General features: G+C 38.6%; 1 protein-coding gene across 1 annotated transcript in view; it reads left to right on the forward strand.

The window, feature by feature from the left end:
- The first annotated feature begins 8,243 nt into the window (after positions 1 to 8,243).
- Positions 8,244 to 16,700, forward strand: part of SKAP2 (src kinase associated phosphoprotein 2) — a 204,174-nt gene continuing 195,717 nt past the window's right edge. Inside the window, exon 1 of the mRNA XM_077856444.1 lies at positions 8,244 to 8,262. Within this exon, the coding sequence (XP_077712570.1) occupies positions 8,253 to 8,262 (10 nt within the window). The 5' untranslated portion in view covers positions 8,244 to 8,252. The remainder of the gene's footprint in view (positions 8,263 to 16,700) is intronic.

The following is a 16,700-nucleotide window of genomic DNA, read 5'->3' on the forward strand; positions in this document are numbered from 1 at the left end:
CCAGACAGACAGAAGAGCAAGTAGAAAGGTTCTAAGACCTGTTGAAAGGAATCTATTAATTAAATATATTCTTTTTTTAAAAAAAGATTTTATTTATTTATTCATAGAGACAGAGAGAGAGGCAGAGACACAGGCAGAGGGAGAAGCAGGCATCACACAGAGAGCCCGACGTGGGACCCCATCCAGGGTCTCCAGGATCACGCCCTGGGCTGCAGGCGGCGCTAAACCGCTGCGCCACTGGGGCTGCCCTAATTAAATATATTCTTGATAAATTAGAAGACTCAAGGGAATAAAATAATCTGATTATTTTTTTGTATAAAATGTTACGACCCTTTTTATTTCTCTCCTGCTTGATGAAAATTTTTCTAAGAGTATGAGATAATTTTCCTGCTTCAGTATTATAGAATCATGTACACAATTTAACGATCTACTCACCTGAATTGGGGATGAAAATTCCAATTGTCCACTACTGCAGCATGTAAGACTGTTGATGTACGAACTGAATATGTGTAGATTCCTAGGTGGACTCTGGCTTTTATTTTAAAAATCAAATTCTGGGCATATCAATTATACTTCCTTTTGTTTTCCTCTCCATTGTATACCCTTTCCTTTACTGTATTTTCTTTTAGAAACTTTTCTGTAAAATCTTGCTCTATGTTACATGCTCCTTTTTCTTTTCTGCTCTTGCTATAATCCCAAAAAACAAACTTCCTCTTCTTTTTTTTTTTTTTTAAGATTTTATTTATTTCTTCATGAGAGAGACACAGAGAGAGGCAGAGACACAAGCAGAGGGAGAAGCAGGCTCCCTGCAGAGAGCCCAGTGTGGGACTTGATCCTGGGACCCTGGGATCACGACCTGAGCCAAAGGCAGACGCTCAACCACAGCCCACCAAGATGCTCCCCCCAAAGAACAAATTTCTTTAGGAAGAACCCCTTTTATCCATGGAGTTTTTCTTGCTAAAAACCATACCTAAACTTGGTGGATTAAACAACATTCATGATTTCTCATGGTTTGGTGGGGGTGGGGAGCTCTTCTTGGCTGGACTGGCTTGGCCAAGCCAGATGTGGTCTGGGAAAGTTTACCTCACAGGATGGGAGGTGTTCTGTGTCACCCTCTGTAAAATAGTGAAACAGGGACAGGGTAACCCCATTAACACTCCCAGGTGAAGTCCTACATTCCTCAATTTTTGTATCCTTAATCCTATTGCTAAGGACACTGGGCCTGAACTTGTGCTCTTGTGCTTGGCAAGATTAACATGATTTGCTGCTCATTTTGCGGCCCTTTGAAGTGTACAATGGATGTGACTTAGAACAATTGGAGAGCTATTGGTCCAGGAAGAACTTGGATTATTTCTGTTTATAGTCAACAAATACTAATTTCAGAGAGCCTATTATTTTCCTCCCAGGAGCCACCAACACAAATCCCTTTAGATTCAACATAAAAAATGAAGGAGGACACTCAGATGAGGATTTGGGGTCAAAACATATAGCGTATATAGATTAGATTACAGAGGCAAAAAACCTGCAATTCAAATTAGAGAAACTGGCACAATTTCCATCAAAGCTTACGATTCTGATAATCTAGAATTCCAGGGTTGCTAATTAAAATGGGTAACCTCACATAGTTTCTAATGTGCAAAGTTGCAGACTTCCTAAGATCCAAGAAAGAATGTAACTGCTATTTTGGGTGAGCTATTTAGTTGTGGTTCTAGTTTCAATTACTAGGGATGGAAGCTCTTACCTCTAGAACGCTTTATATACTAAAGGTCTTAAGCAGTAATAATCAGAGGGGCACCTGGGTGACTCAGTTGGTGGAGCATGCAACTCTTGATCTTGGAGTTGTGAGTTTGAGCCCCATGTTGGGTATAGAGATTCCTTTAAAAGAAAAAAAGGAAGTAACACTCAGAATAATAAACTTTTGCTAACATTTAAAAAACATTGTCCACAGCAATTCTGAAGTTTAGCGAGGCACATGTTGCTAGATTCCCTCTATCCAAGAAGCAGGTAGCATTTCTTGATTAGGTCCAGATGTTTTTCCTAGAGTTGACTCTCTGGCTTATTGTCCTCTCAGGCTCTTCTCAGAGGAAGGGGGTTTATTGCCTTCTGGGCACTTTCTTCTCCCTTCTGAGACACTCTTCCACTTCAATAAAGAATAACTCATGTTTGTAGTTGGGTTGCTTTCTCAGCTTGCATCTTGCATGTAGAAAATTAAGGGCCCAGAGAAATTTTTTTATTTCAAATTCTTTCTGTTTTAGTCTAAGTTGGCCAGAATTTAGTTAGGGCAAGTCTCTTAAAAACTTGTGAGCTTCCTAGGAATCTAATTTGGGCCTACTCTATGCCCTAGAGGCACAGGACCCAACTCTTTGAGAAGGCCACTTTCGACTTCAGGCTGTGCATCAGCTGTGATACAGCATCCTTAAGATTCTAGGTATCACTGTACACCATTCAGTGGTTTAATAAGGAGTCTTTTAGCCACCCCCTTGATTTGGATCTTTACTACTGACCTCAGTTCTTACTTTGAGAATCTTTAATGGCTAGAGAGACCAGAGATATATAATTGTTTTATTTCTAAACTCTCAACCCCTGGCTCTTTTTATAATGCCTATAGAATTCTGCGGGAAAACTACAGTTCCCTCTTTTGCTCATCTCTTTGTTTTATACCTTATCTTACACAATTAAAAAATAAAAATAAAACCACTCCCTTAACATTTTTGCCAAGAAAGCTCCTTAGCCAAATCTACAAATGCATTAGGTAATTTTCTATCTTTCAAATTATCATGGACATTAACTTTGCCATTGTTTCACTACTATATGACACAGACTCCATTTTTTTCCAGGGGGCTGGAGCAGTATCTTCATTGATTGTCTGGCCTCTGTTAACAATTTATGCACCATTTTACCAATTTTGGCTACCATTTATTTTTGCCACCTTTCCAATCAGTCTCCCACCTGGTCCCAAAGTAAGTGCTGTGTATTCTAAGTTGCTGTCACAGCAGCTTTCCAGTTCTCATACCACTTTCTCTATCAGCTCTGGCTGCACAATGCACTGTCCAAAAACTTTGGATTAAAACAATAGTGGGGCACCTGGGTGGCACAGTCAGTTAAGCCTCTGCCTTTGGCTCAGGTCATGATCCCAGGGTCCTGGGATGGAGCCCCTCATAGAGCCCTGCATAGGGCCACGCGTGCATCTGGGCTCCCTGCTCAGTGGGGGGTCTGTTCTCCCTCTGCCCCTCCCTGCTGCTCATTCTCTCTCTCACTCACTGTCTAGCAAAATAAATAAAATCTTAAAAAAAAAAAAAAACCCAACAGTAGCTATATTTCTTACAGTTTTATGGGTTAGCTGGGTTTTTTTTTCTCATCAAAAGTGGTTCGGCCAGGGCTGAAAGGCTCTACGTATATCTGGTGGTTGCATCTGTGTTTGCTTGAGAGCCACATGCCTGTCATCATCAGGAGGCTTGCCCAGGCTCATCCACATGATACAAAGTCATAGTGTATAGAGGTGCATATACTGGCATGGGAGGCATTTGTGAGCCCCTTTTGCAATCTATCATATTTCCTCTCCTTTCATTTCAACTTCTCTCATCTTCTTTAGCACTGAGAGGACTTGGCTTGGTTAGCAGCTTGATTGGACTGCCTTTTCGGTCTTTGGCTCTCTTAATGCTACTTGATCAAGACTGAGTGAAGATTTACTAAAACCATGCATTTGGCATAACAGTTGTTCAATACATGGAACTATGTTGCTTTGCATCTTCTTGGCAAGTCTAACTCTTCCCAGTTTCTATTTGAGAATTTCAAACTCAAAAATGTTCAGTTATTCGTAACTATTTGAGATGTAGTTTTGATTAAAACTGTCATACTTTGAGGGGCATGGCTTACCACTTATGGGCGTTTATATGCCATTCTTTATCATTAGGGAACTAACATTTTCCATGAAACTTACCTTGTCCTTAAGTAGACAGATACTGAATATAATCATGAATTTGTTTGAAGAGTTAAATATTGTAGTGGTGGGTTATATGAAACTTATTTTTCTTCAATATTCTGTTTTCTCTATATCAGGATTAGTAGTTATAAAGAAGGAGGGATTTGCAAGCGGCCAGGTTTGGCGATGGAAAATGGAATTATGTTTTGAGGAAAGCATCTACTTAAGCCTTCTGCATTCTTCAATCTATCAAAGGAGTCATTTATTTCTCTCATAAATCTGTAATGATGGCACAGTTGCACATAATGGTTTGTAATTTCCTTTGGTCAGCAAAGAGAAAAATGAAAGAAGTAAACAAGCACATGAACCTAGTAATGTCCACCCAATATTTCTTAATAGCCCCTGAGATGGCAAACCTAAATGATCTTGCTTGCTGAAAATCATGGCAATATTTGAGAGGATGAGTTTCCAGTCATAAAAAGAACACAAATAATGAGGTGATTTCTTCTGTCCTGCATAGCCTGAATAGCCACAATTTCCTGCAACTGGTGAGCCTTCTGCATTTACACAGCCCTGCAATAGGATGCTCAGTGTATTCCTATTCTTACCCTATTTCTTATTCTCGTTGTATAAAAAACTTATTAACATGTTTATAAACTAAAAGCTTAAGCCAAAAATTTGACTTTGTTTCACTGAACTCTTAAATTCATGTCTTGTCTTTTCAAGATAATTTTTCTATCCTCCTCCCTCAAGACTGGAAGGTTGGTGTTAGAATAAATAAAATTTACTTATTTATTCTAAAAGTGTGTTTTAGGGGCACCTGAGTGGCTCAGTCGGTTCAGTGTCTGCCTTCAGCTCAAGTCATGATCCTGGGGTCCTGGAATGGAGCCCTACCTGGGGCTCCCTGCTCAGCAGGGAGTCTGCTTCTCCCCCTCCCTCTGCTTTTCACCCTGACTCATGATCTCTCTCTCAAATAAATAAATAAAATCTTTTAAAAAGTGTCTGTTTTAGGCCAAGTCACATTTTTATATTCATGTTATTAAGAGTGATATGTGAAAATATCAACTACCTGAAGGAATTATTTTGTGAAGTGATTACCAGGGCGACTGTATGATAAACACATTATCATCTGAAGGGTAAATGCTCCTCATTTTCCATGAGCAGTTCATAGCCAGTAAGAGATTTTTTGACCTCATGTCAGGTCCATCAATACTACCATCATTATCTGAATGTCTGATGCCTCTGCTCTGGAATATTTAAATTGCCTCCTAACCAATCTTTCTTTTGCACTCTTTAACCACCACCAAATCATTTCATTCATTGCTATGAGAGTAATTTTCCTTAAGCTGTCATTCTCCAGTTTAGAAACATTAATGATTTCCTCATAGAATAAAGCCCAAATTCCCTACTTGGCATTCAAGGCTATCTATTAGCTGGTATCACATCTATTTTCCACCTTCATCTTAATACAATAATCTCAGGAAGGAGGTTAACTTTTCTTAACTTTAAGAAGCCCTTTAGGGATACCTGGGTGGCTCAGTGGTTGAGTGTGTCTGTCTTTGGCTCAGGTCGTGATCCTGGGGTCCTTGGATTGAGTCCCACATCGGGTTCCCTGCATGGAGCCTACTTCTCCCTCTGCCTATGTCTCTGCCTCTCTCTCTCTGTGTCTCTCGTGAATAAATAAAATCTCTTTTTTTTTTTTTTTTAAGAAGAAGCCCTGTACATAAGGAAGAAAATGTCTCTTATTTTAAATAGAGTCATCAGGTTTTTAGTGGGTCTAAGGATTCTGTATCATTTTAATCTGGAAAGCCAAGCACTGCTCCAGGCCTACTCTGCAATTTGGATTCAACAAATATTTATTAAGAGTCCTGTATGTGCCAGAAATTTGCACATTTAACATTAACTTGTGATCTTCAAGACAATCTTGTTGGGTATTACCACAGCTAGTTTCCAGACAAGGAAGTTGAGCTCAGAAAAGGTAAAAATCTATGCCCAAAGCTTCATGACTGGTTAGAGTGGAGCTGGAATTTGAATAGCATTCTCCTGAATCCGTAACCTGTGTTCTTTCCCCTTTACCATAGCTCTAGCAGAAAAGTTCATCAGAGGGACTCCTGGGTGGCTCAGCGGTTTGGCACCTGCCTTCAGCCCAGGGCATGATCCTAGAGTCCCGGGACTGAGTCCCACATAGGGCTTCCTGCTTGGAGCCTGCGTCTCTCCCTCTGTCTCTCTGTGTCTCTCATGAATAAATAAATAAAATCTTAAAAAAAAAAAAAAGAAAAGTTCATCAGAGTGTGCTTTCCATCTGTCCTGGAGCCTTCCTCTAGTTTTCTTAAGTGTGCTCTACATCAGGATGACTTTGGGAGGTGACAGCACAATAAATGAACTTTTTAGAATTACAGTGTACAAGAGACTTACTCTCATATATGCTTGGCTCTGAACTGTTCTTTCTCACTGGGTCAGAAGTACATGTTGCATGATGGCAAACAGGTGTTTTCTTCTTGATGCTGTGTTTTATTCTGTGTATTTCAAGTGTGATGTGATGATGAAGATTACTTGCAGTAGTACTGAACTTGAAGCACTTTATAAGGTCAGAGTTCACAGTGTTTAATGCATTCAGTGATGTTGCTAATGATGCCAAAAGCAGGAATGAATCACATGTATTCAAAGATATTTCCTGGTATTATGGCTTAATTTGTTAAGGGTTTCTAAGACATTTGAAAGATTTTATTATGCTTTGGCTCCACAGAAAGAGTTGAAATAGCCCTTGAAGACTTTAGTTAATTGTAAGGGATCCTTCTTCCTGCTACCTCCCAAGTGGTCATATCTTAGAGAATAAGTGTTTTGTGAAGAGCTTTGAGAAAATAGAGAATGCTAATCATAGAAATATCGAATACTTACAAGAAACATAGGCACCTTAGATGCATTGCAAAATATTTAACTTGTTGAAGCCAAATTTCAAGTATATTTTATTTTTAGACTTCTACTCTGTGGTTGGGTTTGAAAACTGTATTTCCAAGCCAAAAAAATTATTTTTATAGGAAACTATTTTTTAATCCATATATCTCCCAAATGTTTCTTCTATATATTTTGGGGTATGTCTCTTTCAAGAACTGCAAGGGGTCTGACATTTTATTCTACTTGCAAACCAATAAGGTAGCCTGCCACAGTTTTGTGTGATGCTCTTACGTCAGAAACCAAAGACAGTTTATTACTCACAGCACCAGCAGTAGCCAGAATGTCAGCATTTGTGCCAGGTCCCTGAGCCTCTACTCCCACTGGGCAATGTAAAGATGATCAGATGACACCTATACATGCAATGAGGAGTATTACAGGTGAGTAACCCGGAGTTAGGGAACCTAGATTGTTTATAATGGGCAGTAAGCATGTCTGGCTTTCTTTTAAAAAAGATTTTATTTATTAATTCATGAGAGACACACAGAGAGAGGCAGAGACATAGGAAAAGGGAGAAGCAGGCTCCCTGTAGAAAGCCCGGTGCGGGACTCGATCCCAGGACTCTGGGATCACGCCCTGAGCCAAAGGCAGACACTAACCACTAACCCACCCAAGCGTCCTGAATATGCAATTCTTTAAGTTTGAGCCCCATGTTGGGTATAGAGATTACTTAAAAATTAAAAAAATATTTAAAAACAAAATAAAACACTCAATTTCTGGAGTCCCAAGAAACTTTAGGACATGCTACCAGCTTGACACAGTGGGTGGTAATAAAAGCTGTGCCCTATGATTTGAGTGGTCCTGTCCCTCAAATTAACTACATATCATTGGTAATTTTACCATTATGACTTCAATCCTTCAACTCAAGCTTTAGGTTTACAAATGAGCTCTTTATGTAATTACAAATACTGCTGGAAGTAGTTCCATTTTATCCCGCCACGCTTTGGTAAATAGAGGCTAGGTTTTATAGGGGAAGAATACTCCCAGCATTTGAATTAAAGAGATGAGATCTTGGGACACCTGGCTGGCTCATTTGGTGGAGCATGCAACTCTTGGTCTCAGGGTTGTGAGTTCAAGCCTCACTTTAGGTGTAGAGATTAACTAAAAATAAAATCTTAAAAGAAAGAGAAAGATGTGACCTTGAGGCTTGGTTTTGCTACTGAGTACGCTGGCCTTCAGTTTCTCTGTCTGTTAAATATTAAAAACTAGAAAACCATGGAGAAATGCTATAAAAAATCTGAGAGAAAATGCTTACCAAACAAAAATTCTATACCTGTCTAAACATGAGGGTAAATGTGTTTTCAGATATGTGAGGTCTCAACAGAGTTACTGCCCCTACATCCTTTTTCAAAGAAAAAAATATGGAAGGATATGCTTCATGAAAATGAGTAAGTAAAATAAGAAAGAGGAAGGCATGAAATAAAAAAGGTACGGGATCTAACACAGGAAGGAGGCAAAGGGGATTCCCAAGATGATGCAGGAGGAAGCCCCACAGTGGTAGATATCAAGAAACCTAGAAAACAAGTCGTCCAGATTGTAATGGAAGAACAGAGGAGTTGTTAGAGAAGTCACTGGGAAACAAATTAAACTGACAGATTACATGAGGTGTTTGACCACATTGAGAGGAGTTTTCAGTTCTAATAGAGAGTTTGAGAATAAGTTGATGATAGGTATATAGAAATTCAAGCAACCAAAAAAAGTAGAGGAAAGTATGAACTTTTAGGAAATGAAAAGTTGTACAAGAAATATAATATATTGTAGGACTGAACTGTAAACAAGATTAATAGATTCATAATGATGTAATCTTCAATTATGGGTTTAACTTAAAAGTACACCATCGTTACACTGGGAAGATGGAGAAGGGGAAATATGTGTTTGTTTTTGGGTGTGTGTGGAGATGTGTTAAAAGAGGTAATTCCTCATCTCCCATAGCAGGAAGCAAATAATGTTTAAAATACAAAAATCAAGAAATAACAGCATACCCACATTCTTTATAAAATGGATGCAAACACCAAAAGGCACAACTAAAAGGATGGAAAGGGGTTACCACGAGGAAACAGGAATAGGGCTGGGAGCATGTGGACAACAGGACTGCTTTTTGTCAAGTTCTAGTTTTCAAATGATGTGCATGTATTACTTTGATCAAAATTTAAATTCACAATGTAATGTATTAATTGGCCTATCGCCAGAGAAATGTTGAGCAGAGATTAGTTGAAATTAGAAATGGGATGGAGCCTAGTGGAATAAAGGGGGCACATACCACAAGCAGAAGGTGATGCTATTAGGAGAGGTGAGAATTATATTTCTGCCTCTCCTACATTTTTTTCTAGGGCCAACCTGGGCTACATCTTTGATCTCACATCATAAACTCTGTTAAGGCATTAATCACATTTAAAAACTCTACTAACTTGTGTGGGACACCAAGGTCTATATGGCAAGTCAGTACTGCAGCACACTAAATGCTGTCGTCTCAGCCTAATTAACTTAATGCATCTTTGCTGAATGCCTCATGCAGTATCCATGGGTCCTTTGACTCACTGGAGGAATATTGCTGCGTTGCTTATTGAATACATGTATGGGTGGGAGACAGAGGAGAGAAGGCGATGGCCGTTCTTAGGTTCCTGTAGGCCTAAACTAGCAGTCTCCTAGGTAAAGATGACGTCCAATTCAACATTCTGAACTGCATCTAGCAATTGTTATTGTCCCATGAATATTATGATAGTAATGCTTAGAGGGTGGGAATCTTGCAGCTTAGATAAAACGGTTGCCACTTGTGTGGAAGTTAGCTGGAACTGTTGTCGTATTTCTAGCTGCCTCTCAAATGTTGAGCCTCTATTAGCCTGCTCATCATGTGGTACTTGCATCGCTTCACTTCTCAGGACATTTTAGCTAATATCGGTTTCAGAGCTATGTGCAGTTTTGGTACTCTATACTAACATGGTGGGGAGGTGGATGATAGGAAAGAAAGGAGTGGTGTAAGAAAACTATACTATATTAGAGTTGTCAAATTTCCACACCCTCTCTTCTGTTTACTTATTAAAGAATCTGAGCACAAAACTTTATGTACAAAACACAGTGCTAGACACTGCGGGGATACAGAGCTACAAAGATACAACCCCATATATCAAGGAACTTATAGTATCAATGGAGAGACAGAGGCATGAATACTAATTATAGTGTCAGGCAGAGGGCTCTAAGATAACATTGTCTCTGGAGTTAGGGTATCTTGATTTCAATTCCCCACTTCCTAACTGTGTGACTTCAAATGAGTTAATCTTGAAAAAAAAAAAAAGAATTAACCTTGTAGAGGCCTCTGTAAGATGGAATAATAATGTGATGACTGAATGAGTTAATGTTTGCTTAGCAAAGTGTCTGGCACAGAGTAAGGCCTCAATAATAGCAATAATAATAATGATGATGTTATTTTAAATTGTTATAAACAAGCAAAATGTCTTGGGAGCAAGGTGAAAGGAGTTCATGATGATATTGAGATAAAGTTAAGTGAGAAGGTAGCACTGGAGCTGAGCACTAGAAGGTGAAAGGTGAATAGAAAGAAGGAATTGGAGTAAGGGGACAGTATTTCAGCATTTCAGATTCAACAATTGGTAGGGACAATGACACAGAGAGATAAATGTTTTTAACTTAGTTAGGGTTCAGGTATGCTTGGGGGATTTGTCGTGAGAGGTGATGCTGGAGAGTGAAATGAATCCAAATTGGGCTGCACCTGGAATGTCATAGGAAAGGAACTCAAATTCCGTTGTGTTGGTAGAGGGAAAAGTGAAGAAGCTATTAGTTGTGACCTTGTTGAGAGGAGATGAGTAGGGCACTGTGAGCTTCTCTGTAGACACTGGAAATGTGCCTGGGAAGATCGTGTCACCATTCACAAATGAGGGACTCAAGAGGTGGTCTGGTTTACAAGGAAAATAATGACTTGTCTTTTGGAAACATCCTTTTAGTTCTCATGTTCATTAAAAAATTATTTTCTCAGGAAAAGATTTCTTAAATCAATGCTGCTATGAAAGCTAAAGTTTTGTGCAACTTTGGAGGCAATAACATATAAGTAGTTTGATTTTCTCTTTTTTTTTTGTAATTTGATTTTCAAGTGGCCTCCTATGTGCCATGTTTGGATGTCATAACTATGTAATGAATTAATTGTATGCTTTCAGCACAAGAATCCATTAGCAATATTAGGCTGGACACTTTCTGTAATCCCTCATATCTCCTCACACCTTGGTGGGCTCTCACTATTTAAGGTAAGATCTTAGGATCTTAGTATCTAAGGAATTATTATTGATAATTTAGCAGGAGGAATATCTCTTCACATTTGTGTTGATTTAACTTTGCATTTGCTAGAATTACCTCCTATGCATATTTAAGGGATTTGTTCCTGGCTTGTCCATAAGACATGCTTCAGGAGCTGTTATTGAAATTTATATAATGCTAAATTTGGTTGAAAAGTAAGCAAACTGAATTTCGAATAAGGTCTCCCTTTTGGATGGCAGTGCTTTTATTCTCTTCTCACTGGGATGTATGCTTGAATTCAGTGGGTATCGTACTTGCCTCAGTTGTAAAGAAGAGAGAGAACGATTTACTTCCAACTGTTTTTTTTTTTATATTCACTATTACAGTCTCAGTTGGATGATTTCTGTTAACACCATCAACTGTTGCCTTGAACTCTGAAGGTTATAGGGAGATGAGCTGGTCAGGAGTTTGGACGAACAGGTTTAATGGAGCTTAGTGGTACACCATTTTTCTGAAGAAGCATATGCCTGCACCCTGAATCAGTCCTCCAAGATTAAATGAGTTTAGATAACAATCAGGTATTTTCCCACTAGCTTGCAAACCATCTTTTTGTCCCCCTGATATTTTAATGGCCGCCCCCCAGCCATTGTCAAGTGTTTCTTATTATTTCCCTGCTGGGCTCCTTCAGCACTACAGTTACTGCAGGGTCAATCATTCAGTCATTCACCATTTTTTGTCTTCTCCCTGTGTGTCAGGCACTGTGCTTGGTGCTGCATACTGGATGCTGAGGTAAACAAGTTCTCTGCTTTCATGGGACTTCAATTCTGTTGGGGAAGACAAATTATAGGGACAAATAATTTTAAGTAATGATAGACTAAAAAAAAAAGGTGAGAGACATAATGTCTAAATGAGAGGCTGCTTTAAATAGGGGAGTTCAGGAATGGCATCTCTGAGGAAGCACCATATGAGTGAGCAGAGACCTGAATGAGAAGCAGGAGCCAGCCATATGAGGATCTGGGGAAACATAAAACTTAGTCTGGCTTAACCAAGCAGTACCATGTGCTTGGTTAAGAGGTAAGCATCATTGATTTAAGGAACTAGTTACTAGATTGGGGTGAGTGGAGAGCCTGCAGTTAATATGGGTTTAAAAGCATAAACAACCACAAACGGGTTTTCATACCCTTAGGAAAAAAAGGCAGTAGTGAGGCAAAAAACTGCGAGTCGATTTCCTAAATCCCTTCACTCACTCTCAGTAACAGTATTTCTAGGTAGACCCATAGTTTAGAAGCACCATATCAGCACTGCACGGTTTATATTTGGACTGTCATATGAAAGAGAAATAAACTACAATCTTATTTAATTTGCCAATATATTGGATCTTGTTATGCAGCTGACTCTACATGCTAACATAGGTTAAAACAATACATGGGGTAACAAGAAGATTTAAAGAAACTGTGGGAAAGGATAAAAAGACCACCTGTAATCCCACTTTTTGAATACAACTAAAAATTTGTATATTATCTTCTGTGCTTCATCCACATGCATGTTTTTTATGTAATTGTAATGCCTTTATGTACCATTTGGCATTCTGCTTCTTAATGATTTAATCTTATTTACATATTCTTCTTTTTGAAAAAAAGGAGGGGAGAGGAGCAGAAGAGGAGAGACTCTCAAGCAGACTCAAAGGTGACTGCAGAGCTCAACATGGGGCTCAGTCTGACAATTGGGACATCATGACCTGAGCCAAAAACCAACAGTCAATAGGATGCTTAACCAACCCAGGCACCCTGTCACATATTCTTCTATGTTTTATTATAGTTGTCAGTCATTTTCAGCAGCTTTATATAATTATAAAGTGTTGTTGTACTATAATTTATGAATCTACTCAAGGGGTAAATTTTAATTTATTTTTATTTTTTTTAAAGATTTTATACATTTATTCATGAGAGACACAGAGAGAGAGGCAGAGACACAGGCAGAGGGAGAAGCAGGCTCCATGCAGGGAGCCTGATGTGGGACTTGATCCTGGGACTCCGGGATCATGCCCTGAGCCAAAGGCAGATGCTCAACTGCTGAGCCACCCAGGCATCCCCAAGGGGTAAATTTTTAAAAATTAGGTTTACAAGGGTGCCTGGCTGGGTTGGTTACTCAGGTTTGTGAGTTCAAGCCCCAACTTGGGTGTGGAGCCTCCTTAAAAGTTTTTTTGTAAAAGGTTTATTAGTGATCTAGTTTTGATTTGTTGTTGTTGATTTTCTAATGAATCTGAGTGGGTCTATGAGTGCCTCTAAATGCTAGCATGTGTCTGAAATATATACTTGGCAGGAAATGAGTATAATAGACCATCGACTAATGTTAGCTGGCATCATTATTTTTGTCATTAGGCTTGGACTCCATTGTCTATCCCTAGAGATGGGAAAGTGGAGAACAAGATCTGGTTTGAAATAGCAGCTGGGGCAAGTTGGAGGACAATGATGCAAAAAACCTTAAATGAGCTGTAACAAATCAATTCTCTTGTACCATTTGTAAGACATCTAGTTTTGTGAGTTGTGCTTATTCTTCAGATATTCTGGACTGGAATGCCAACTCAGACTCTTCAGTTCTTCATCTTTAACTATGTCTTCTTTCCCTTTACTTTGACTGCTTTACCCCATCTTGTGCGGTGTCAGGGTCACTTGTGGGCTTAATGTTTTGGATGTTTTAATAGAACTGAATCACTAAGAAGAGTATTCCACTAAAAGGCTTTGAAATCTCTAATTCGGTATTGTTACAGCTAAAATTAATGTGGCATTGAGTGACGATGGTAGGGTTCTCATGTGAGTGGGTTCTGATGGTAATCAATTAATTTGGGTGTACTTCTAGTAAAAAGTATATTTTATAATTTTAAAATTTATTTTTATAAAAGTTAGATGTTAATTGTATATAGGTAATCTAATCACATTACTTCAAAGACCATAAAGTATAAAAAGTATGCAGCAGTATGTTTCCCCCAACATTGTCATCTCTCCAGTCCCCCACTCCTCCTTGAAATTAACCACTGTTTATAACTTCTTCCTTCCAGAGTTTTCTGATTTTATATAAGCAAATATAAATGTAGGTTCTATTTTCCCTCTTTTTTTACATTCTTCTGTATCTTAAGAAGCATCCTTAGAAGAAATTGATTTTCAGTACATTTTCAAGACCTAAAATTTGATAGTAATTTCTGGTAATATTATAGGTGTGATTAAATTTCAAGGGCATATTCAGAGCCTAGAACTTATATATATTTTTTAAATTCACTGAAGTGTGCCTGGGTGGCTCAATCGGTTAAGTATCTGCCTTCAGCCCAGGTCATGATCCCATGATCCTGGGATCGAGTGGCATCAAGCTCCCTGCTCAGTGGGGAGTCTGCTTCTCTGTCTCCTTCTGTCCTTCCCCCAGCTTGTGCTCTCTTTTTCTCTCAAATAAATAAATAAAATCTTCAAAAGAGAAAAAAATTCACTGAAATAACACTAAGTAAATTTCATGTAATGTAATTTATGCTGCTAAAAACAAAAGAACATGGTCAGGATACAGCTGGAAAATGCATCAGATTTCAAAGTCCAGGTTTTCACAGCTGTGCAGCACTTACAGCCCAAGTGTTTATGTCACTAAGACAATATTGTTGCTGTGTATCCTATAAAAGATGTCACATTTCAGGTTTGCACTTTGCCATTTTTGATCTGGGATCAACAAGATCTAAAATCATTTATTTTAAGAGCATAGAGGGCTGATTATACGATACTCTTGGAGGTAACAGAAACTCCAAATCAAAGTGGCTTGAGTGATAAATTTCTTGGTTCACATGAACCTGAAGTCCAGTGATAGATTAGGCTTCTGGACTGATTGATATAGTAGTTCAACTCACCAAGGACCTGTCTTCTGTCTTTGCTCTCTGCTATCAATGGTGTCTATTTTATTTTCAGGCTAATTTTTCTCATACCTATACTTACAAGGAGGAATTTAGATTATTTATTCTCTCAAAATGGAGTGGTGTAGAGTTGGGAGAAACAAGCAAGGGATGCTGAACATCAAGGAATTCTGGGGAACTACCCCTCGGTTGAAACTCAAGAATGAACTACCATGAGAGTGCTCAGTGAGTTTCACAATGAATGGAAAAAGAGCATGTGGGCAAGTATGCTTGTTTAGAGACTACAGTATATCTTGTTCAAGGTCAGCTGTTCTCAACTGAGGATGTACACTGGAATCACTGTGGAGACCAAAATTGAAGATACTGATGCCCAAGTCCAGTTGCCAGAGATTCTGATTCATTTGTCCAGGGCTGGATCTCAGATTTTAGCATTTTAAAAATGTTATTCAGGGGATTCTACTGAGCAGCCAGGACTGAGAACCATCTTCTAAGAATGAGAGAAGACTAGTGTTCTTAGGAAGAATAAAACAGAGAGGTCAAACATTGTGTTAAGTTTTATTTTATTTTATTTATTTTTCATAGGTGTTAAGTCTTATTTTAATTCCTAATGCAATAATATTGGCAGACTATAAAACTGGTTGTCAAGTATCCCACATTTATTAAGCGATTAACATAAAGCTAACAGTCCATTATTCTCTTTATTCTAATGAAAATAAAGGCAAAATCAAGCAATATAACAAAATAACAAAAATAAGTTAGAAACACCACATTACCCTCCTTTCTTTACTAATTAATAGCACATATGCTAGTTCCCCCAACTCTTGAGTCCACTCCTTCCCTTTTAATTCCATTGCTCTTACCTGAACTCAACACATCACAATTTTTTACTTGTCTCACTGTGCAATCTCCTCATTGGATTTGGTATTTCTTTCTTCCACTTGTTCTTTCACAAAGCTTCCAGGTCAACTATTTTTTTAAAAAATTTTATTTATTCATGAGAGACAGAGAGAGAGAGAGAGAGAGAGAGAGGCAGAGACACAGGCAGAGGGAGAAGCAGGCTCCATGTGGGAGCCCGACCCAGGACTCGATCCTGGGTCTCCAGGATCAGGCCCTGGGCTGAAGGCGGTGCTAAACCGCTGAGCCACCCGGGCTGCCCCATAGGTCAATTATTAATAAAGCTATTATCATATCAATCATATTATCCCTCTGCTGGAAAAAAAATCTCAAATTCTTTAGCCTCGCCTCTATGGTATGATCCAAATCTACACTTTTGGTCTTATCTCACACTTTCCCCTTTCATTTACTCCATGCTTTAGTCAATTTGAATTAGTCACTATATCATAAACACACTCTATTTACCCACTCTGCTAGCACTCTGTTTAGACTTATCTTTTCCATTTAATACTGTCTGGTAACTAAATTGAAAGAAATATTTTCTTTCTCAAAGGTCCATCACAGTTTAACTCACTTTATCTTATGGCATGTATCTTGTTCTACTGTGCAAGATAGTGATGTGTGTATCTGATTTACAGACTGACATCTTTGTGTCCTCTTTGCTTATATTTGAATGGATGAATGAGCTTACCAGTTTCTTCCCTTTAGGAACTTTAGACTAATTCTGCATGTTTCTATCATTCCAGACCATTTGAATGAGTTTAATAGGAGAGACTGGTGATAAAAATGTCTCATGTCTCAGCT

Source organism: Canis aureus, chromosome 18 (assembly GCF_053574225.1).
Source record: "Canis aureus isolate CA01 chromosome 18, VMU_Caureus_v.1.0, whole genome shotgun sequence".
Classification (NCBI taxonomy): domain Eukaryota; kingdom Metazoa; phylum Chordata; class Mammalia; order Carnivora; family Canidae; genus Canis; species Canis aureus.